This window comes from Dasypus novemcinctus, chromosome 17, assembly GCF_030445035.2.
Source record: "Dasypus novemcinctus isolate mDasNov1 chromosome 17, mDasNov1.1.hap2, whole genome shotgun sequence".
Lineage (NCBI taxonomy): Eukaryota > Metazoa > Chordata > Mammalia > Cingulata > Dasypodidae > Dasypus > Dasypus novemcinctus.
Genome location: NC_080689.1, coordinates 11,251,745 through 11,275,767, shown reverse-complemented (window position 1 = coordinate 11,275,767; position 24,023 = coordinate 11,251,745). Strand labels below are relative to the sequence as shown.

At 46.6% G+C, this 24,023-nt stretch overlaps 1 protein-coding gene across 2 annotated transcripts in view; it reads left to right on the top strand.

The window, feature by feature from the left end:
• Positions 1-24,023, top strand: part of FHL2 (four and a half LIM domains 2) — a 63,031-nt gene that overhangs the window by 19,952 nt on the left and 19,056 nt on the right. Inside the window, exons 1-2 of one of the 2 annotated variants that reach the window (XM_023592515.3) lie at positions 12,036-12,109; positions 21,142-21,321. In XM_023592515.3, coding sequence (XP_023448283.2) covers positions 21,166-21,321 — 156 coding nt within the window. In that variant the 5' untranslated portion in view covers positions 12,036-12,109; positions 21,142-21,165. Of the gene's footprint in view, positions 1-12,035; positions 12,110-21,141; positions 21,322-24,023 lie in introns of those variants that run through there. The other variant, XM_004471267.5, reaches the window with a different exon arrangement.

The window sequence follows — 24,023 nt, the reverse complement described above, 5'->3', positions numbered from 1 at the left end:
AGAAATCTGCTAACTTTGTTTAACCAAGGATTTACCAGACCTATTCAATCTTAACCTAGAGGGAGGGTGTGTCTTGTGTGAGGCACCTCTTACAAGCTGACATCTCCAGACCTGATTGGAAACTGGTGACCTGAAGTATAAAAGTCAAACTCTTCAGTGTGGTACATAACGATCTGCTTGACTGGTGCCCGCCTCCCACTCTAGCCTCAGCTCTTGAACTGTGCGCCCAGCCCTTTCACAGACCTTAGCATCTGTCAGGGCTCAGGTCAGATGACTTTTCCTTCCTAGGGGAGCCTTTCTAGGACTGCCAGGCTGTGCTAAGTGCTTTTCTCGAAGTTCCCATCACTTTCTACACTTGCACTGTCCATACCTTAACCCTTACCAGATCTTACTGGACTCTCATCTTTACCCAGCTAGCTCCCAGCCTTCCCATGGCCCTGGACTTAAAGCTTTGGAAGGGATGGACTGAGCTTTATTCACCTTGGTGGCATTTGGAGGTGTTAGTAAAATACAAATTACTGGCAAATATCAAATTCCTGCTCAATAGATATTAGTTTCCTCCTCCCCACTCCACTGAATCCAATCACTAGGAGAAGGATGTCACAAGAGCTTTTGGTGGCAAAAGAGCTGTATGTTCCTGATCATTCACAAATTCTTAGCTCAAAGCTTAGAATTCTGGATGAATTGGACAAAAGTTTGTATTAAAACCAGAAACAAGAGGCAAGATTTATTAAGCTGTGCTTGAAAAGAATGAATGAGAAAGAAATGTTGTCTGTACTTTTTTTCTTTAAAAGTTTGTTCCAAATGGGATATCCTTGCTCTTTCTAAAGTTTTCATGTGTTTTTATTTTTTAGCTACATTTTAAAAACTTAAAGATAATGAATAGAAAATTATGCTAATTTCTTTTCATTTACAGTTCAGGATAGAGTGGGAGTCAGGCTGCCTTAATTTTTCTGTTTTTAAAATTTCTCTCCCCTCCCCCTCCCAGTTGTCTGCTCTCTGTGTCCATTCACTGTGAGTACTTCTGTGTCCGCTTGCATTCCTGTCAGCGGCACCGGGAATCTGTGCCTCTTTCTGTGCATCATCTTGCTGCATCAGCTCTCCGTGTTTGCAGTGCCACTCCTGGGCAGGCTGCACGTTTTTCACACAGGCTTTCTATACAGGGCACACTCCTTGTCCATGGGGTTCCCCTATGTGGGGGACACCCCTGCATGGCACAGCACTCCGTGCACACCATCAGCACTGCACGTGGGCCAGCGCATCACACGGGTCAGGAGGCCCTGGGTTTGAACCCTGGACCTCCCGTGTGGTAGGCGGATGCTGTATCCATTGAGCCAAATCTACTTCCCTAGGCTGCCTTAATTTTGGATTCCATTTTTGGGTTTGTTTTTTTCTTCACTGAAATGAGAATGAATGAGTCTAAGTATCAAAAGCGATGATGGTTATGTGCGCACTGGGCCCCAGAGTCTCACTCGGAATCCTTTTATGTTGTTTCCCAGTCAATTTCAGAAGGGTTCAATAAGCAATCCCAAAAGGGCCTAAATGTTGGACGTGAGAAGTAAACAATGAAATGAAACTTGAGAATCTTAAAGAACTTCTACGTACTGGTCCCATTACCTCTTACCTTTTTTGCCCACACAAAAAAATTTTATGAAGAGGTCTTAAAATGTCCCCGAAGACCAAGGTGGAAGGCACAGTGACACCTGAGTTCCATTGGCCGCGCAGCTCCTAAAATAACGAAGCCTGCTTCAGCGGGTCCTTCTCAGACGTGCACCGCCGTACCTGCCGCCTCCTGGGCTTGGCTTTGCAGCCCTAATTTCCTTCCCAAAGGCTTACTCACTTCACAGCTTGGCCCTTCAGTCTTCCAGCAGTTTCTCCCACCTGGGTGGACCGGGTCCCCTTGCCGGCACAATAGAAACACAAGCCGATGCAGGAAGGCGAGCATACACCGGCTTCCCTCGGGTCGCCCGAGCCAAGAAAGCCTTGTGTGAGGAAGATGGTTCTGCCGTGTTGACCTGGGACCCCACCGTCGGCGAGGAGCCTAATATATGACATGTTTCCCAGAGATTACCGGTCAAAATAAACTTCAGAAGGTGTGACCCTAATCAATCTGCTAGCAGGTAGCCGACCCTCTCTCAGGGCTCAATGGGAATGGCTGTGGCTCCTGACCCAGATGCACGTGGACAAACCCTCCCCGCTCTGTCTGCCAGGAGCCCTGCTGGACTCCCCAAAAACAGAGAAGAAAAAGCAACCCACTCAGGAGCTATTTGTCATCGTGTGCACGGTGCCCTGTTATTGTCGGGACCATGAAAGGGGACAGGCAGGCAAGGCTTCTCGAAGGTGTAGGAGGTGCTGGTAAAACCATCTGGGCCTTCAGACTTCCCAGGTGTTAGGGTCCTAAGACTTCCCAGGCCAGCTGCCTCTCTGGCCTCACCCCAATTCTGGTCAGGAGACAAGCTCTCAAGCTGTCCCTGCTCCTGCTCTGAATCGGGCTCTGGCTTTAGCAAACTGCCCTCCTGCGTCCTGACCTTGGGGCGACCACAGAAGCCTGAAGTCCTGTCTCCCAGGCCTCAGGCTCTGCTGCCAGCTCTGCCTTAGGGCAGATGGTCACCGCCGGCCCCACCCCCGCCCCCCTGGCCCGGTACTTGGCTGAGACTCTTGGGATTCCTGCTCCCCTGGAATGTCCCTTCATTCTGATGAACTTGGCCACAGGCCCGGGTGGTAGGAACCCGCACGCTCCGGCTTGTTCTTCTGGGCAGCTCCACTGGGGAAAGCTCCCAGGCACAGCCTGTAGCTTTGTTACTGGTGTTCATGGAAAAGTCCAGCCATGTGCTCTTCTGATGATTCACGGAGGGCAGTTGTGAGACGGGGAGCAGTGGGTTGGGGATGGGGAGTTATCAGGAAGGGAGGAATGGGCCTTAGGCGGCCCCAGGGTGACTTTATCTAACTACTCTGCCTCTGCTTTCTGGTACAAAGAGCCTAGATAGGTATGTGGATAATATCCCTTTATTTCTGACACATCATAAACAGGACTCATAAGAATAAACAAAGTGGTCGCTTTTATTGGCCCTAAGCACACACGGATATTTAAACTGGCCCCAAATGACACCAACAACTCTATTGAGCAAAACTTTTAAATTGAACATCCAGTCGGGAGCTGATGTAAGGAGCTGGTAAACCCCTCTGACCTTCTGTATTTTGCTGTCTTGCTGGGATTATAAATGTCGTGGCCTCACTAGGAGTGGCTGAGGGTGAATGGGGTTCGTGTGAGAGCTCCAGGGAAACTTAAGCCTTCCTCAGAAACTGGTTGCAACTTCCAGTAACTGACAGAGGAGGTGGACCCAGCTGCCTGGTTTGTGTTGGGAAATTTTTTTTTTTTTTGTATTCACAAATTTATTCTCCACGATCCTGGTAAGAGTTTGTCCTTTGGACATTCCCGTGTGGGACAGGAGTGTTTTCATTATAAACCCACTGAAACACTATCCACTCTTAAAGATTTTGGATGCCCCCATCTACTTTGGATCAGGGCACTTCTGCCATTGAACTTCAGGTCGTCTAGGCCATCTTTTGGTCCAGGCTGCAGCCATATCTTAGAGCCACAGCTAACCCTCAAGCCACAGCATTGCGTCCAAATTTGCATAGTGGGCCCATATCAATAACTTTAGCCTGACCCAACTTTATAACCCTTCCACCTTTATCTCCAACCCTTAGCAGTCATACCCACAATTATTCCCTTGATTTCTGTCTATAGAAATTTATTTTTTTACACTTCTTAAAATTAAAGTTAATAGATCACAAAGAATGTTACATTAAAAAACATCAGCAGTTCCCATATAACCCACTCCCCACTCCCCCACCCCCATCATTTTTGTAAATTGTATTTTTTTTTTGAAGATACAAACATCTCAAAAAAATGTTACATTAAAAAGCACAGGAGGTTCCCTTTACCCCCACCTTCCCACCCCACTCCTCCCACACCAACAACCTCCTCTCAGTTTGAGAAATTTGCTAACCACATGCAGATGCCTCACGTTTCCCAGATGAAATGGCCTTTTCCTTGCTCTCATCATATTCCCCCGCTTCTTGCCCTCGCTTTCCCATTTTCCCCCAGAATAGTCTCCTCTTCTCCTCTTTGGAGCCATTGTTTCCGACAGGCCTCCCAGCCCCTTTCCCGTCTCAAGCCTTTTCACCTGGGGATGTTCTCCTCCTCGGGGTCCAAGGCCCTTCCCAGCCCTCCCTGCGCCCAGCTGCTCGCTTGCATCATCGGGTGGCACTCCTGGTGGCTGCCCCCTGCGCCTCTGGCCAGTCAGCCCCTCAGCCACCGATCTGCCACCCCTGCACCATGCTGACCACAGGGCTTCTCCAAAACTGCTTCTCCTCCTACGGTTTAACCGCGAGTGGGGGAGAATTTTATCTCCCTGGACTCTAAATCTAAATCCACTCCCATCTCACCTTCCTATACTAAAATGCTGCCATATCAGCAGCCAAAAAAAAAAAAAAAAAAAAGATGAAACCAATGGCGATAATAGTGATCACCAATGACTGTTCCTCAAAACTCAGGGTTGAGAATCAGGGGCATTGGGTTTACCTTTACTGATTATCAGCTTGATGAGTTCTGCTCCAGCAAGAGCCTGTTTCCTCTCTACTGAGGCATGCCACTTGCAAATAAGCAAGAGGCCTGTCCAAAATAAACCCATTTCCACTGCAGACCCAAGTGGCTGTGTAAAGGTGTAAGTGCTTATAAATGAAGGCTGTGATTGTGCAAGTGCAGGGGCTGCTGGTTCGAATCTTGGTTGGAAAGTGTTCCAGGGTAGTCTGCCGATGTGTAAGCCAAAATTAGAATTACATGACTCAGAAATCACCGCAGTCATTTCTGTGGGTGCAGGAGGGAGACCGTCAAGGAAGGTGCAAGTTTATGAATCTGGTCTACCTTTGGGAATGTTTACAAATCAACAATATGAATGAATGAAATAGATCAGTTTTCTTTCTACGGCACTCCTCCTTAAAACAGGCTGACGGGAGATGAGACTTGAGCTTCTATCTAGGGCCTGTCCATAAAAAGCACACTCCAAGGGTGGAGGGGAGCCTTCACGAAGCTAGACCAGGGTTACTCTTTCTAAAGAGACAAATGCAGATAGACCTGCTCCCACAAGTGAACGAGAGAGAGAGACAGACAGAGAGACAGACAGAGAGAGAGAGAGGAAGTCCATTTGAATTTAAGGATAGCTAAATGAACTTTTCACCTCTGACAGTAATTTGTCACCAGAGCCCTTTCCATCCCTGGGCAGGCAAATGCCTGATCATGTACTTTTGTGGAGTAATTATTCAGCATCTCTTAACTGTGCAGACGTTTCCAAAAGTATTTGTACAGTTAGGATGGCCCAGAATCTTTAAGATTTTTGTTTTTAATGTTTGGCAGATGGTACTGACAGAATATGCTAAAGGTCTGGCATTTTAGAACACCTTTTCCCTGGTACTTCAACAGTCGGCTACCACTGCAATGATACAGAAAGAAGCTGGCTGTTCCAGAAAGGTCTGTCTTGACCCTGAGTTCTATTTTAAAGCACCTTCTGGAACATGTGAAAGATATTCCTAAATCTAGAACAACATAAAGGGACACTAAAAAGTTTTCATCACACAAACATTCATTACCATGGCACAGAATTATCCACATGAAACATTTCATTTTTCAACTGTTGATCAGCCATAAAAATGATTTGACGAGAAACTAGATAATTTGAAATAACTGTTTAAGGTAATAGAGATCCTACTTCTTTTGTTTCACAGGTGAGGAAAAGACACACAAAAGTTATGTTACCCGGAGCCACACATACACCTTGTAGGAGAGAGCTGGGCTGGCAGCCAGCACCCCCCCCCCCCCCCCGGCCCCCACCCGGCCGCAGCCGACCTTCTACCGTGCTCGCTTCCTTTCTTCTTTCTTTCTCTCTCTCTTTCCCTCTCCCTCTCCCTCTCTCTCTTTTCTTCTTTGAATAAATGTCACTTTCTAAGTCAAAAGAAGGAACTGTGAACATTTTAGACACCTAGACACCTGTGGCTCTTTTTAATGAGACAACTTGGGTTTTCTGTTAAAAACCCTGAGCAAAGTGGCAACAGTATAATAGAACGTCGGTGACAGTGGAGCGAGAGCTGGGTTTTTTTTTTAACATTGCAGTGCTGACGCATTAAGTTAATTCACAAAGAATAACTTGAGGTTTCAGAGTGATTTAAAGTAAGCATTCTGAGAAACAACTGGGGCATAAGACTCTCAGGTTTCAGGAAAGCTGGTAGAAACTGTCAGAGGCCACACTAAAAGTGTTTCAGGTATTTTAGGGAAGCAAAATGGGATTTTGTCAGGTTTGCATAGACTCGAGTCATTCATACTTCCTTTAAATGGATTTAGTATCCCTGACTGAGAAAAAAGAAAGTAAAACTATTGTGAAGCCAGAGGAGTGAAAAGATTACTGGAAAAAAAAAAAAAAAACGGACTGAAATCAGAGACAAAGAGATCTCAAATAAGAAACAAGAATCAGATTTCTCAGGGTCCACATTAGACATTGTATTCATCTGAAAGAGTCCAGCCCGCACCGCCCGCTGCACAAGGAAGCCCTGTGCCTGCCTGAAATGCAACATGGTTGATTTTTTTTTCTTTCTTTTTGTTGGTCATTAAATAGCCAAATAGAAGCCTTTTTAAAATGAGCTATCAAAGCCACAATGGAAACTTGTATCAAATGCTCCAAATAAGCTTTCATCCAAAGATGGCAAATTCAGAATCAGGGAATTGTTTGTGGATTTGGCTCAAAGTCAGACATGTTTTGAGGCCTTGAACATCGACTCTTTGCACCCATTAAATCAGTTTTTAAACAGCGAGAGAAGAAACCGGGTCTGGAAAGTTTGCATCTTAAAAAGGAGCCAAAGGATTTTCCTCCTAGCCAGTACATGGCACAAGCCGGAGCTGAAGGAAAGGCCGTTGCCTTTTGTGGAGGCCTGAGCTTTCCCTGAAACTCAAACAGGCAAAGGAAAGTCTGGGCCCTGCAAGGAACAGGACTGTGTAATGGGAAAAATATTCTCCCGTCTGCCTGGAGCAGGAAGACCCTTCCTGGAGCGTCTTCCAGGCAGGGGCAGGGGGGTGTCCTGCCTCCAGGGGCCTCTTCAAAAGCCACCTTCCTGCTTGATCCAGGCAGCGTGCTTTTAGGAAAAGCCGGGGTGCAGCTTTCGGCACCACCAAACCGGGGGCCTCAAACCGTGGTGGGAGGCTTGTCCGCATCTGCCCGGTGACCCCAAGCCCTGGAGAGGAGCAAGGCGAGAACCTGCCTGCTGGTTACCATCTCGCGGGTCCTCTCGAGCCGGCTTTTGTGACTTTAGGCATTTACTCACCCTCCAACTATCCAAGGCAATTAAGCAGGATTACCTCTGAGTCAAGGGCGAATGATCTACCAGTTTCCTGCTCAGGGCTTGAGTAGGAGGAACTGCTCAAGAAATCCTGTTGCTAAAAAATCTTCATTGAAATGGTCACTCCGGGTAATTTAATGCAGGACGGGGTCTGCACCCCAGCGTGCTTTCCACTTGTTCCCCTCCTTCCCTGGTCCTCGTCCCGCAGGGGTGGTCACAGTTGGCAGGAGGCATGAGTGCCTCGCCCACTTCCAGCCTTGACCAGCAGGGGCGGGTGTGGCCCACAGGCCTGCCCCCCCACTCCTCGGTGTGTGCCCCAGGCAGGCAGAGGTGCGCTCGTGGAAGCTCCACCTTCTCGAGCATCCTGGAGAGGATTAAGTTGCAGCATCTCCATCACTGAGACAGACACAGGCACAGGCACTTTTTTTCCTTGTAACTTCTTCTCCTTTGTGTTTCCCTCTGATGAGGAAACAGAATAACTGCAAATGGGATTTAGAACTCCTGAGCCTGAGTCAGGTTTGGTCTCTCTCCCACTCTCGCTTCTTCCTCCACCCTCCCAGCCAGCCCTGCAGGGCAGGTTCCTGGCAAACAGCTGAGCCCAGCGTTGGCTGCCCTGGGGAGTGCCTTGCCTCAGTGTGCTGGCAGGTATCAGAATCACCTGGATGGTGGTAAGATGGCAGAGCAGGCCAGAGAATTTCATTTTTAAGAGGTTTCTAGGCAATTCTGCTGCTGCTGGGCCAAAATACGCTGTGAGAACCACTGCCTTGGCCTCTAAATTCTTCCCCTTTCTTAGCCCTACCTCTCCTCCAGAACCAAAGCAGCAGAGAGGAACGGAATTTACAGGCAGTGTTGGCTGGTGGAAGAATTACAGAATTGAAATAAGCAGAACTTGAATGACTTATCACCGTTGTCCCTTGATCCCTTTTCCAGCTCGACCACATTATTCGTTATTTCTTCACATTTTTTCCCCTTTTATCTATGGCAGAGAGTTATTTGCTTAAGAAGACAATCCTTTATCTTAGAGCCTTAGCTAAGCTTAATTCTTCCTTCTAATGTGATGGAGTCCATTTCCTTCTGATTCTGGATTCATCTCCCCTTTACCTTCTGTCTCATTATTTTGAATAGGAGCTAAAATTACTGGGGGCTACTATGCACCTCATACTGTTGATATGTGATTTCTAGGTATCATCTTAGAGGCATCACCTCATACAATTTTACGAAGTATACATGGTTAACCCGTGTTGCACATAAGGAAAGTGATGGCTGGAAAGGTTTTGTGGTTGTCCAAGGTTGCAAAACTAGTCCATAGTAGGACTGGGATTCCAACCCAGGCCTGGCTCCACAGACTATGCTATGCTGCTAGAGATAGTGTTATCTTTTCTATAATGTTTTCTCAAATACAAAATGAAAGGTTTGTCACAAATTAAACAATTTTTCTCTAAGCCATGTATTCTCTCTGTTAAATATATTTGTTAAACACTGTAACTATGTTAGGTCCTGAGAATACCATGGTGTGCAATATAGAACTTTTCAAAATATAAAATTGTTCAGGTGAGTACATATGTCAGGCCTAGAAATTCCATTCCCCCTTCCTCCTTTTGTCCTTTTGTTTCCAGAAAATTTCCAGCATATCTCCTTCGAGTTTCCATAAATCTCAGTTTAACAAAGTTGTTTCACTATCTTTTCTTAAAGAAGGAGTATGTATTACTTTTATTTTAAAAGCAGTTATATTCATTTTTTGAATGGATAATCCGTTCGTATAACTTAAAATTCAAAGAAACAGAAGAACATACAGGAAAAATTCATCTTCCTCCCCCTGAACTCTCAGCCACCCATTTCTCCCCAGAAGCAACCATTTATATATATACATTGTCTTCTTCCCTTCCTTTCTTTGTTCATTAACACAATGGCTGGTTTCTATATACGTAGTGTTCTCTATTTTTCTCTCAGTTGATATATCTTGGAAATCATTCCAAGTAAATAAATATACCTACCTCATTTTTTCACAGCTGCACATATAAACCATTCTAAAATTACCATATATCATGGTCCAATATTTTGCTGTTAGAAACAATTGGGACTCAAACTTTGAATAAGAGCTAAAATTACTGGGGGCCTACTATGCACCTCGTACTGCTGTTATATGGTTTACATGTATATCACTTTATACATGAGCAGGGATATGTGTAAGGTAATTTCCTGTAAGGGGAAATGTTGGGTTAAGGGCAAATGGCATGTGCATTTGTAATTAAACTTTTTTTAAATTACAGAATCATTCAAACATTAAAGAAGAAAAAAGATTAGTATAGTGAACCCCCACATTCCATCACTCAGCTTCAGTGATTACCAAAAAACCATGGCTGATACTATTTTTATAAATTGGTCCCACCACAAATCACTTTGAAACTAATCCCACCATCAATTACGTTATTTCATTGGTAAATATTTGGCCCTATTTCTGAAAAAAGGTTTAAGTATATATATACACACACACACATACATACACACACATGTATATATGTAATCTCATTATCATATGTAGAATAAATAATTTATATATCAAAAATACTGTCAGCATTACATTTTCTGATTGTCTCAGGAAATTTATTTTTTAATTGTTCTTTGAATCAGAATCCAAATAAGGTCCATACGTTGCAGTTGGTTGATAAGGCTTTTTAAATGCATTTTTTCCCTTTGCATCTCTGTCCCTTTCTTTTCTTTGCTTCCCTCCTTCGTGTGTGTGGAGGGGCGAGGGGGGTGGCAGGATGTAGTAGAAACTGAGTAAGTTTACTTTCAGAGTCTGGATTTTGCTGACTGCATCCGCATATCATTTAATATGTTCTTCTCTCCCTTCCATCAAAAGAGAAGTACAAAATTAAATTGCAGACTTTCTTAAAATAGCAATAAAGAAAACAGAACATAAAAGAATCTGTGTGAGGCAGCTAAAGCTATTGTAAGACATTTTATAGAACAAAATTACTATATCAAGGAAAAAGAAAAATGAAAATAAATGTATTAAACGCCTGACTCAGAAAGCTAAAAGAATAAAGTAAGCCAAAAGAAAGAAGCTAAAATCAGAAAATAATGGGTTTCCTTATTTTCCAAACTTGGTTTTACAAAACGAAGCTTTAGACTAATCATTTGAGAACTAGGGGATCATTTTTTATTTACAACCACCCAGAAATCTAGATAAATTGTCAGCGGGAAGACGCCAGACTTTACTCTGATCTTCACGACACTGGTCTGCCTCAACCATCGGTGGCAATTAAGGTCGAGAGAAGGATTCTCTGGCTCTTGGTGGGAAGCTGCGTGTTCCTCGGGAGGAAACCCTGGGAGAGAAGGCCGAGTTCTCCGCGCAGTTCCAGCTCAGCTGCAGAGCTGAGGGCCCGCTGCAGCCCCTCGGGGAGGCACTGAGTAGACGAGGAGGCCTGGCTTGTGGATAGACCCCGGTTCCAATCTCAGCTCTCAGGGTTATTGTATGTAGCCTTGAGCGAACTGCTCTGAGCTACAATTTCTTCCCGGTAAAACGGGGATCATAAGCCCTCCCGTGGAGCGCGCGGATCCAAGGAGAGGTGCGGAGTAGGTGGTCCCCTCTGACCCTCTGGCCCACCAGTGCCAGGCCAGCGAGTAGTTCTTCCTTCTCCCTTGGAGAAAGTACTGCCCTGCAGTCCGCGGGCTGGGAGAGGGCGCTCGCCTGCCCAGAAGGGCGCGCGTCGCCTCGAGCAGAGCCCCCGGCGGTGCCCCCGCCGTCGGGTCCCGGAGCTCCTTTCCCAGCCACGCTGCACTTCCCAGGCTGGGACGCTGGCACCCGCCCAAGCCCATTCTTGTCTCCCGCGTGCCGCTTTCCTTCTCCCCTCCCGCCGCGCTGGAGGTGCCGTAGCACCCTCCCGCAGTCACCGTTCACGCCCTCGCCTGCGGCCTTCCCCGCCCGCGGGGACCACAGACCCGCCCCAGGTCCCCTCGGCCCCGGGGTGGTGGACGCGGGGTCTCCACCTAGGACCCCCCCCCCGGGTGGAACCAAGCGCGGACGTTAGCGGTTCCCTCCGGTGGTCTGCGGGCCCCCCGGGAGGGGGGGGGGAGGCGGAAAAAAGCCCACCCGGCAGGGACCTCCCGAACACGTGCTGCCGCCGTCACCAGACCCGGGACGCCGCCGCGTCGCGCGCGCCCCGGCCGCCGCGCACCCTCCCCGGGGGGCCCGGGCCGAGAGCCGCGGGGCGGGCAGATCCCTGCAGCCCCGACCCGCCGGGGTCCCGGCGGGGTGACGGGCGGCCCCGCAGAGCTCGCCCGCAACTCAGCCCGCACTCTTCCCCGCGTAAACTGCCCCCCGGGGCCCAGAGTTCCCCGGAGCCCCGCGGGGCCGCAGAAGCCCCAGAGCGAACAAAGGGTGGCGGCCGCGCCCGGCGGGGCCCCGCTCCCGCCCGCCGGCCCCCCGCTGCCGCCCGCCGGCCCCCCGCTGCCGCCCGCCGGCCCGGGGGCGCCCCCGCTCGCCCCGCGCCGCGCAGGGTGCCGCGCCGAGCGCCCGAGCGCGCCGCCCGTCTCCTTATATGGTCAGATGGCGGGGCGGGGGCGCCGCGGGGGCCGCGCCGGGCTCCACACCAGCCCCGCAGCCGCGGCGAGACGGCAGCCCCCGCCAGCCGCGCCGCCCCCGCCGCGCCCGCCGCGCCCGCCGCGCCCCTCGCCGCCAGCCCCGGCCCGCGCAGACCCCGGCCCGCCGCGCGCCGTGAGTACCCGCGCCGCGCCCCCGCGCGCCGAGAGGGAGCACAAAGGGGCTGGAGTAACAAAGGCTCGGGGAGAGGGGACCCGACGGGGGGATGGGGGGCGACCCCAGGGAGCCGCAGGGGCGCTGGGAGGCCGGAGGGGACCCACCCTCCGAGGGAGGACCTCAGTCCGGGTGGCCGAGAGGCGGGTCACGCACCGGGGGGCGAGCGGGGGCCGGCCGCTCCGGCAGCGAACCCGGGTCCCCCGGCCTCCCCGCGGCTCCTCGCCCGCGGGCTTTGCCGCGGTGGCTTTGCGCGGGGATGTCAGAGGCACGTTCCCGCGACAGAAAGCAGGGCTCGCAGTGTGGACCCGCGCCCTGACCATTTGAAAACCGAGCGGCCAGTTTAAAAAAAAAATTTTTTTTTTCTTTATTTTAAACGAGAAAAAAAAAACCACCCTGATTTTTCCTTCACTGCACTCGTGTGGTAGATGGCATACCTGAACCTGCGGGAAGGAAAAGTGGAATGTTTCCGCTTTTTAATGAGATATGTCTTTCATAGGATATTTACTTTCAAACCTCCAGTTGGGTTTCAGCTCTGTCTCAGCCGCCTAGCCCATGTTGGATGGAAGGTACCAGCTGCTTTCCCCGGCGAGGACTCCTTTGCGCTTCTTTTGGGAGGGAATAGACGCGGTTTGGGATATAATCCGAAAAACAGTGTGCAAAACCCAAAGCCAGCTAGGTCTCACGTCTTTGGTGCTGACCACGCTTCTGTGTGTTTCCTAATAAGATGTTAGAGGAGAAGGTTTGGGGGGAGCGTGGAGGGGATTCAGCCAGATACATTTGAGGCCAGTCTCAGAAGTACAGGAATTCCTTCCTAGTCTGATGATTAAACTTCCATAAAACCAAATTCAAGGCAGAAAATTTCATTGAGCACATATAAAAAACATCTTTCATGTGTGTTTCAGATTTACCTCAACCTGAATTTGAAGTGTTATCAGCATATAGAATTCAGTTTCCATAGGGTTTGTTGATTCTCTTGTGCTTTAAAATGCTCTTTCAGAGCAGCATAAAACGAAGGGCTGGTGCTGAGCTTACTGTGTAAAGGCACTGCTCTAGCCGCTTCTGTTCACAAGCTCAGGTAAGCCTCACCTGCACTCCCTAAGTCAGGTATGATAGGGAGACCTGAGCCGGCATCTCAGGTCCATCAACCGCATGCTGTGTGACCTTGGCCGAGTCACCTCATCTCTTGGTGCCTCAGTTTCCTTATCTGGAAAACAGGGAAAACAGTGGCATCTTCCTCCAGGGTTGTTATAAAACTGCACGTCACGGGCACTGCATGTGTATTTGATACTATCCTCATGTTTACAGATAAAGAAATCAGAGTCCACAGAAATTAAAGTTAACTTTCTTAAGGTGACCCAGGCCCATGTGGAAATGGTGGCGTCGAGAACTGACCCCAGACAGCGAACTCCGGAGCCTGAGTTCTTAACTGCTAAGTTCTACTAGGGGCACGATTCTATTGCAGTGATGCTTTATGCTGCATAGCTTGACCCAAGATTGCTTGTTAAACCACCTCCAAGAATGAAAGAAGTCAAGAGAAATTGCAGGCACAAGACCCTCAGTAGGATAGTGACAAATACTGCACTTGGCACAGGGACACCTGCCTCCTACTCCTGCCCTGCCACTGATGGCCATTTACCCAGCCTCTGCGGCTTGGGTGCCTTATCTGTCAGTGAGGGGGATGGAGTGGGTCAACTTCTCTCTAACTCAGATGCCGCAAAGTTTCTTAAACTTGGGTCAACAAAAACAACAAAAAATGAGATGTTGGAGATTTCCAGTGTTGCTTTATTTGGAGAATTTTATCGAAGCCACATATATCAGAGCCCCATTTCACATGGCATTTTACCGAGAGGCCACTTCCTCCAGATTACTATCTTGAACAAAATGCACGCTCTTTTTCTGTGCATTTCTCTAATGATTGAGAACAGAGTCATCCAGGAAACCCAGCTAGTGTTGTGACTTTGGGGTGAGTCAGATGAATTTCCTCTGCTGGTCCTATATTATGGATGTCACCTTTAGCTCCCCAGGAACATTTGCTTAAAACTCTCCACCAGCTCCCCTGCTCCCTGTTTTAGAATTCCACCCCTACGTGGCTATGGTGGGTTTGGCTTTCCTGTTCCTATAAAATATGGAGCCTGCCTTATAGATCTAATGCTTCATCTGGGGCAGCTTCGGGTAGTGTGCACACCTGGCTGACCCCTGACCTCCCGTGTCATCCCGCTGGCCCTTAGCCTTCCTGCCTCCCTGATTTAGTCTGTGACTTTCAGATCTCCTTTAGGCACATAGTACCAAGTGAGGACAGCGATGCCCATGGTGCTAAAAGAAGCAGCTGCACTGTCTTTATGGGCAAATAGAATTAAAGTCAAGGCACATCCTTGAAATCTGTGACTGCTTAGTTTGGCAGTCAAAAAGAAAATGGATCTGTCTGTGTTTGATGCTACAGTTTTTAGAGCAAATAAAAATGAGCCCTTCAATGAATGAAGCTAGAAGGAAATCCAAATCCTGATTCAGGGTACTAAAAAAACACAGAAAAATCACCATGAAAAAGTGGGGCTGAGATGAGAATGAAGAGGCCAATCTTTTCATGGAAAATGGTGGTCACTGAAGGAAAAGGCTGGTCCAGGGGACACGGGAGATGGAAGGCTGGGCCAACAGTGTAAACAACAAATTGCCTTTTGAAGATCAGAGGAGGTGGTTGAAAGAGAGCAGTTTTAGTTTTGTAGGTGCAGAAGGAAAAAGCCTAAGGAGCTTGCTCCCACATGTCTGGGTTCCTGGGAAGGCAGTGGGAGAGCTACAGAGTGGATTCTCCCAGCTCCCTCCCTGGTATGAGTCATGAACCCCGGGCATCCTACCCCTCTAACCTGCATAATCATGGCTGTCTTGCATCGACTCAGCTGACATGTTTTGAGATTAAATTACAAGATAGTATCTTAAAGGGGATTTAAATTCTTTGGAGATAGAACTAAACTGTAACTTCATGATAAACTGTGTATTTTATCTCAGTATTTCAGTACGTGGGAAGTAATGGTTACTCAATGAATCTCATGGAATGGATTAAAATGTCCAAAGGACATCAAAACAAGTATTACTATTCTATTATTTATGGCCTTTGGGTCAGAAATTCAGCATTTATTTTCCCATTCCTTTTCATTAGGTATTTAATATTCAAAACGTAATTAGGAAGACAGCGGGTTTGCCGATTCAAGCATTGCTGGCACAAAACGTTTCTTAAAACTATTGGAAACCAAAATTTGTGATGTTTTTGAAGTTCCCTGTTAATGATAGTATATGCTACATCACTGTTCCCTATACATTGATGTATTCAATAAGTGCTCATTAAATTAATCCTGAAATATATTACACAATGTGGGTATAGTTGATTATACCTTACCAACAATTTTAAAAAATCATTTTCAAATCTATTCTAAATATGTGAATTTTTTAAAGCAACATCCCTTAAAACAACCACCCTCTCCCCTTTCCCCAGAATTTCAATTTCTAAAAGAAATAGTTCAGCTAGAGTAATGGAACAAGTGTTGGGGGTCAGACATGTTTGTCACAATTTCCATCCGTAGGGAAACAAACTGGTGCAGAGTATTCTCCAGTGACATTTCTGGGTATGAGAGTTCTATGATTTTGGGTAGAAGAAGATCCTGTGTCTTCTACCCAAAGGCACGCCAAGTGTCTGTTGGACATCTGGGACCTTTTGTTGATGTCTGGAGCATATATCAGGGGAACTGCACGTTCTTCCCAGAGATGGTTGGGAGAGACCCTTGGCTGGCTTTTTGTTTCTTGACCTGGCCAAGCCCTACCCTGGACTATGCAGCTGTGTATTTATATGGGTTTACAATCCAAACACAATAAGAAAAGTTGCTACCCGCTGCGGAAGCAGCAGTTTAACTAGGAGGGGGAAAGAGGGCAGTCATGGAGGAGAAAGAATTAAGCTCAGGATCCGTTATGTTAGCAATTTTAGTGGCACCAGATGCCAAACCAAATTACATTTTGAGTTTGCTATGCACATAAAACACTCTTCATTTTTATCCTCCATTTTTTTGCCCACATGCTTGTATTTTGGGGATATTTGTGTTTACCCAGCCACCCATTCCTTTGTCCAATCGTTCGACAAGTATTTGTGAAGCCTCTGACACTGTATTACCTGCTGACAAGGCAGCAGTGACACACGGTCCCGGCTTTTGCAGAGCTTACAATTTGGTGGGAGGCACAGGCAATCACTGTGTGATGTGGTATCATGAAAGCATTGCACTGTAAAGATATTCTTTAAAAAAAAAAGACCCCACATGCAAAAACCCAGTTTCCCTAGTATTCTTTAAAACTTTTGGTTGATTGTTGATACGCATTGCAGGGCCTTCCCAATGGGGTCCTTGGTAGCTTTTAGTGATAGTCATAGCTTTATCAAGGGACAGATTTGCTGGAGCTGCTTCTGCATGTGTTGCCAGAAGGGCTTGGGGATGGTCACATAATTTCTTTGGGAAATGACTATGATCGAGTAGTCTCATAAAACAAAGCTGACGTAGAGAAACACTTTGGAGTTTGGAGGTGGAGGGAAAAAATGACATTTTAGGGGTCAGATCAAAGTGAGTAGTCAAATAAAGTGAGCATTGAAAAGGATGCTGAAGGGAGGTTTTTGCAGACTCAACCTGGCCTTGATAGGGCTTGCATGTCCCATCAGGTCTCCCATTCGGGAAGGATGGGCCGGGCTCCTGGCACCTCCCAGGGCTGGGCCAGGATGCCAGGTAGAGGCTGTCTGCCATGCCAGTTCCTCCCTTGATGCTCAGGAAATCTTGCCTGTGCTTCCTGGCTCTAAATGTGCTCACCTCTTTTATATCTTGCTTACTCTCCTTTCCCCTTCTCTCTCTTAATACCATCGCTCTCTTCTTCCTTTACTCTTTTTTCCTTTTCCTTCCCCACCCCCCCCTTTTTTTTTCATGTTTTTCATCTCTTTTCCCTTCCCCAACACTTCCCTCCCCCCCGAACTCTATTTTAAGGGTTTTAAACCTGAAAAGATGACTAAACCACGTTTCTAAGCCTGTGGACTTGGGCAGCCCCTGCTCCATGGCTCCCTCAGCCTTTACTCTTCCATATGACTCAACACCAGGCTGATGCAAGGCAGGAGATCAAAGGCTTTCCATCATGCTCGGATTGGGAAGTGCAACTGGTTCTTGCCTCAGCCGGTGCAGTTAGCCTGGCCTGGTGCCAAGCCCTTACGGTAAGATCCAGGCTGGAAGAAAAGACCAACTTTTTCAAGTGCCCTGGTTGTTCCAGCCGAAGGGGGAATGACATCAGAGAGTGATTTAACCTGGAAAGGGATCAGCGCTCCAGGGCCCTGTAATTTGGATCTGAGTCAGCGGTCACGCCTGATGTTCCAGTGTCTCCTGGAGTGGAGTTGCCTAATCCTTTCAGCATTCCTATGGCCCAGGTAATGGACAGGAATTCCATATATCCTGTCACGACGGAGTCTCGGGTTGAGGGAGGGTAAGCAGATTGTATGGTTGAAAAAACAGCAAGCCTTGCCGAACCGAGATGTCCTAGCTTTATTTGAAGAAATGATTCAGAAGTGCAGCCTTAAAATAATTGGATTCGTTGCCCTTGGGTTTGTGTCCCCCAGCCTTCCCGGGCCCGCATGCAGTGAACATTGCCTGGGGCTTCCTCTCTCCGCGCAGCACGGTGCAGGCAGTAGGGGATAACGTGCCCGCATCTTTCAGCCCCCCACTGCCTACAGGATAAGTCCAGATTCATGAAGAAGGCTCACACGAGGTCCTCCTTGCCTTGGCCCTTGACTTGTTTTTGCTATTCCTGCCAATTTGACCCTTCAGTCATGCTCATCTCCTTGCGTTGTCTTCTCGCCCCATGCTGTTTGCCGTTTCTTTGTCTTGGTTCACTCTTGCCCTTTGATCTGCACTATTGCCTGGCTAACCCTCAGCAGAGGTGACATCTCTTCCTTGCCCTCTCCAGGAGACATGGCCTGCACCCCTTCCGCAGCACAGAGCTTTCTCTTTCTGATGCTATGTGTGTTTTCCTCACTGGACGACAAGCTCTTTATAATTCTGGGGATTTATATGTTTTCCCCCTTGGAAAACAAGCTCTTTGTGGGGGTGCACATTGCTCATCTTTGTATGGCCGCCACGTGCAGTTTTGCAGAGCTTCTGGCACATAGTTCCAGTTCAGTGTTTCTTGAATGACTGAGCAGGTGTTTTACAGGATTAAGTTACAGAGGGCTGTTAACGTAGGACTCTATATATATTTCCCATGATAAAGAGGCTTCAGATTGGTAGTGTAACTTTAAACACCAAAATTATTTATTTGTAAAAAAAAAAAAAAAACACTATTGTATTTGGTAGCATTTTAGTTCAGGGACAAATTGTAGACCAAGACTTAGTTTTTCTCATTAGCTTAGGGGCTGCTTACTTTAGCCCTTAGGGACTGTGCTTAGTTCCGTTCTTGGGAAATCTTTAAGAGAACCTTCTCAGATAAAATGTATTCCCGATTGTTGATGGTAGTGTTAATCCTCATTTCATACCCTTTCCAGTTGGTTTAAGTAGAAAATCAGTAAAGTTGTAATGAGAGAAGATAAGGAACCAGATACGGAGAGAGATGCCCCATCATCAGAAACAGTGTTGTAGAAGGGGAGCCGTACCCCGGGTCAAGGGCTCCTCCCAGTTGCACCCCTGCACTCTTCCCGCTGGGGTGGTGTCTTGGGTGATGGCCTTTCTCGTGGGGTAGCCTCAGTCATGGTTTGCACATACCTGGAGCCCTGCTTGTTCTCAGAGTTCCTGTATTCCCCTGAATGTTTTTCTCTGTCCTGGTCTTGTGAAATTGGAGGATGTGGAAAACACATACCAGGTGTATGAGCCCTTGATCATGACCTCAGAGGGAAAGAAAAGTTCACCCCTGAAGAATCTACCTGGCTTGAGAGCCTAGAAATGGGGCTGGGTAGAACGGGATGCTGTCCGCAGGCTGCTGCCCGGCCCCAGTGGGGCTGGCGCTGGTTGGAACCTGCAGGGAACCACCTCTGCCTTTCGATCTAGATTGGGAGTTCACTTTACCTAAGTTAGATGGCTATTTGGGAACACTTAACGTGACTCCTCTTTTTTTCATCGGTTTTCCTGGGCTTCAGTTTTTCCATCCATAAAATGAAGTAGTATCATAGATCATCTTGCAGGACATTTCCAGTGTTTAAAATTCTGTAATTTATAGTCTATTCCCTTTCATTGTTCTTACTTCGTATTCTCAAATCATTATTCTTATGTTGTGCCAACAGAATAGGCAATAAGCCTCTGGCTTCCACAGCCAAATGGCAGCTTTTATTGGAAAAATATATATGTTGGAAGGACAGCTCTCAATTGTGATAAAATAAATCACAGACATTCTCAAGGCCAATAACAGGAATTCTAGGGAAGTATTAAATCTTCTGCCAATTTATCTGCTGCAACCCGAGATGGAATCAGTACAGAAGATATTTATACATTGGATTTCAGAATAATAATTCAAATGCTCAAGAGGCTCATCTTATGATGTTATCACAAGAATGTCCAGACAATGTTTTCTTTAACTCCAGGAAGAGTGATTTAGAAGGCTAGATTCTACCACATGTGTCCAGCTGCATGTTTAATATTCTTGGAAGAAAATTGTTCTATAAACACAGAAATAACCAAGTATAAATGCTTGAAAGATGGTCATTTCTGTGCTTATAGTTGTCAAGACTTTGTATACTGAAGAGTACAAAATTAATAAACATGATCGGATATGCTGTGATCATCACCCAGGCAAAAATATTTTACGTACACCATATGGCATAGTTCTGGTATTTCATTCTTAAATGGTTTAAATGACTGGAAATTGAACAAAGTTTAATTGGAGTTTGTGAAACATTGCTCAGAGTTACATAGCAAAGCAGTCTCCCTATTTAACAAATCATCAAAACTTTTCCCTTTCAGCAAATTAAATATTGTCACTTAAGGAGTAAATATTCTGTGTTTTTAGTGCCCTCGAGGCATTTCTCCACCCCAAGTATTCTCATTACAGACGTTCTTTCTGGTATAATTCTAACCGTTCTGTATAGGAATGGTTCTCTGAGGATGAGAAGTGTGAAACATCCTCTTCTCCCCACCTCCCACTCTGGCCCTTTTTGCTCATGTGCACTATATTCTCTTCCCAGAAGTAAAAAGTGCATCCTGACTGCGATACTTCCATGGCATGGGGACGCATTCGTGTTCCTCTTTGAAAGGCACTGAGTGTTGCCTGGAGATGCCGTTGATTAAAGTCACTCCGTTTCCTACTGTGTGACCATCCTGGTTTTCCGATGCGCTCCCTTTCTCCTGCTCTCTTGGAACTGGGCAGCTGAAGGATGATCTTTTAATCTGGGAGAAACGACCAGCCCTGAGAGACCTTTGGCAGTTTTTCTTGTGCAGGAGCAGATTGTGCTCCCAGTGCAAGCTCAAGGTCAAGAATACTGTTCTTGGCATCTAATCTCAGATTTACCAGCTCCGATATCCCTCCCTTTTGCCACTGTGGTTTCTTACTATTCAAACTGATGAATCATAAACGGAAAAAATCCTTTTATAGAAACGGACATATTGTTTCTAGTCCCTGTCTTTGTATCTTAGAGGCAGGGAGAAAGGGAAGATGTGAGACCTGTCACCCTTTGGAGCACCCTACAAAGCCCGAAAGGATAAGAGCTCGGATGTGAACGCTTATGTGTCTAAAATTGAGACAGCTTTATTCGATACAGCCAACAATAACTGGGGCTTTAAAGGAAGTAGAATGTGTTTAAACACACAATGCTCCCAAATAATTATAATAAAAAACAGATCACTAACCATGACCACTGTTTTCAGAGTGAGTTCAAATTATTCACCCAGAGGAAGTAGCTACCCTTGGCTAAGGTGACACTAGCAGCAGAAACAGGTGATGTGTTAGGTGCGTGTTCCTGGGAATGTGCTAACGGGAGCTGTGTTTTCCCTCTTTCTTGATAGGCTGTTGAAAAGCCGGGTGTCAGAATGACTGAGCGCTTTGACTGCCACCACTGTAGTGAATCTCTCTTTGGCAAGAAGTATATCTTGAGGGAGGAGAGTCCCCACTGCGTCGAGTGCTTCGAGACCCTCTACGCCAACACCTGCGAGGAGTGCGCCAAGCCCATCGGCTGTGACTGCAAGGTACCTGCCTTGTGTCTCCTTCGGGGCCTCGTCTGGGAAACTGAACTGGGCAGCCCTCCGGGGTAACTCTGCTGGACCCATCCGGGGCCCTCAGGACCAGGGGCTTCTTTGCATGGCTTCCACAGACCTCCCGACTCCATCGCCTGTTGAAATTCTGGCATTCAACACCCGCTCCCCCACAACCCACCCCAGATGGCCTGAACCCTTGAAAAGGCCTTTTCCCAGCCTCTCCCTGCAAGCTGCTTTGATCTCTCCCCTTTCCTAATTTGATAACCTTGGTTAGACATTTGTGTTTAGTATCCTAAATACCCCTTTATCGTAGTTATTGCCACGGATGTCCTCCTCTAACTACGCTATCCTATTCCTCAGTACTTGAAGTTTCTCAAGGACAAGGTTCTCATACTCTTGTCTGTTTGCCTGGTGGTGACTAATGCTTAGCAGGTGCTGCTCAGTAAATATTTGATGAATGAATGTGTAAGTAAGTGAACAGAAGTTGACTTCTAGATAAATGGGCACATAAAAACACTGAATTCCTTGGCATATCATGGGCTCGTTTCTTTTTAGTGTGTGTGGGGGGAGAAAAACCCAGGGCTTTTATTGTTTCCTTTTAATGGGAAAGGCTCATGCATAAGGAATGAACAGTTTTTCTTGGATGGCAAAGCCTCGTGGGGTGTGGGGAAGCCTGGCCTGTACTTCTCAGCACATTTTGGGTCAAACCTGAACCACTGAAGGACACCCTGGGGGCCCATTTATGTCTCTAAGATCTTCGATATCTTTACCTGCCCAATAGCAACGAAAACCCTTTGGACAATCATTTCAAGTGACTGTCATCCCGAGAGTCAAAGAAATGGTTCCAAAACGGGGCCACTTTGGGATCTTGAAGAGCATTTCAAGCTTAATGGATTCCAAGCCAATTCATTTGAGTGCCTCTTTTCGGCTGTCATTGCTTTGTATTCTTTAAGTATATGTGTCCCTCTTCTCTGTTTATAAAAATCAATGCATAATTATTGGCTGACTGAGTTAGGCTATGTCAGCAATTGGGTAACTAGCATAGCAATGCACGTTGCTTGTATTTCTGTCTTCTCTCACACAGTTCCTAGGAATGGCAATACTCAGGAGGCTGCACCATCAATTTCTGTTGCTAGATATTAGTGACAATTGAGGGACAGTTTCCATCTTGTGCAGAAGGGGGCCTTTGCCTGAGCAGAGGTGAAGGATGTAGACCACGGGCTCTTTGAAACCAAGCCGAAGCAGTGTGTCTTTTGGCTTCTGAACAGGGGTGGCTTGCCAGGTAGATAGGAAATTCAACTCAACAGCAGTAGTGTGTGAACTTTAAAATAGTTCACGGGTTTGGCCATTGTGAGCAAAATTAGCTGATCTTGCTAGTCTAAAGGTTGAATATTTTCCTTATCTCCAACTTTGCCTGAGATATTTCTCCTTGTACCTAATGGGCATTCTTAATCCCCTTTTCATTTATTCAATAAGCTAAACATATGAACTCAGACACCAAATGGCATGGTTCAAAACCTGACTCTTGGGAGTGGGTGTGGTTCAAGTGGTTGAGCGCCTGCTTCCCACATGGGAGGTCCTGGGTTCGGTTCCCAGTACCTCCTAGAAACAAACAAACAAAAAACAATCAAACAAATGAAAAAACCAACTCAGGGGAACCAACGTCACTCAGTGTTTGAGCAGGTTCAATCCCCAGCCCTGGTACCTCAAAAAACAAAACAAAACAAAAACCAGGCTCTTTGTCTTACTGCCTGTGTGAGCTTGACAGTTCCTCAACCTTTTTGTGCCCATCTCCAGATCTATCAAATGGAGACAATAAAGATGCCTACTGCAGAGGAGTATTATATTTAGCTACAAAGCCCTTAGAACTCTAAATAGCAGCTGATATTATAAACTCCAAACTTCCACTTTTCTCCTGAATACTAACCACCCCATGCTTTCTGCAGCGCATTTCCTCTACCCACCTCTCAGAAGCCTTCCTCTCTATCAGTTTAAATTATGGAAACATCCATTAAAATGTCTGGTTTTAAGGAAAACTCATGGGCAGAGAAAAACATAATTATTGTATAGAAGTTTGCCTGGGGAAAAGATAAGTAGGTGAGAAGTTCAGATGTTATTCTGACAAATGACAACTCTTACTTAAAGAAGAGATTTTAGATGTTTGGGGCTGGTCATTCTTTACCAGTGACTGAAGTAGAAACCAAACAAAAATCCCTTGCCATTTCTCCAAAATGATTTAGTAGAAAAGACCTTTGCCGGATACTTTATGAGCAAATAAACAAGAATCCCCCAAATTGGGCCAAAATCAACAAAGCTGCAGCAAAGTCAGGAGTTAATCATGCTGAACTTTTCAACCCAGATTAACGGTTTATGATATGTGGGGTGATGTCCGTGATTTCCTACATTTTAAAACAAAAAGGGATGTTGAGTTGCAGTTAGACTTTGCCTTTTGGGCCTTTTGAATATTTGGGATGGTTTTCTTGACTTTCAAAAATAAATAGTTAGTTGGCTTAGTAGAGAAAGCAATGATAGAAAAAATGTTCCTATTATTTCAGGAAGTGAAGCAAAAAGTCCTGGCAGGCAGGGAGCTTGGTAGAGCAACTGAGCCAGCAAATCTGGTTGCCATTCTCTTTTCTTAAAATAGCACAGCCGAACCTCACTTAACTTTCTCTTTGAAGGATATGAATGGAGGC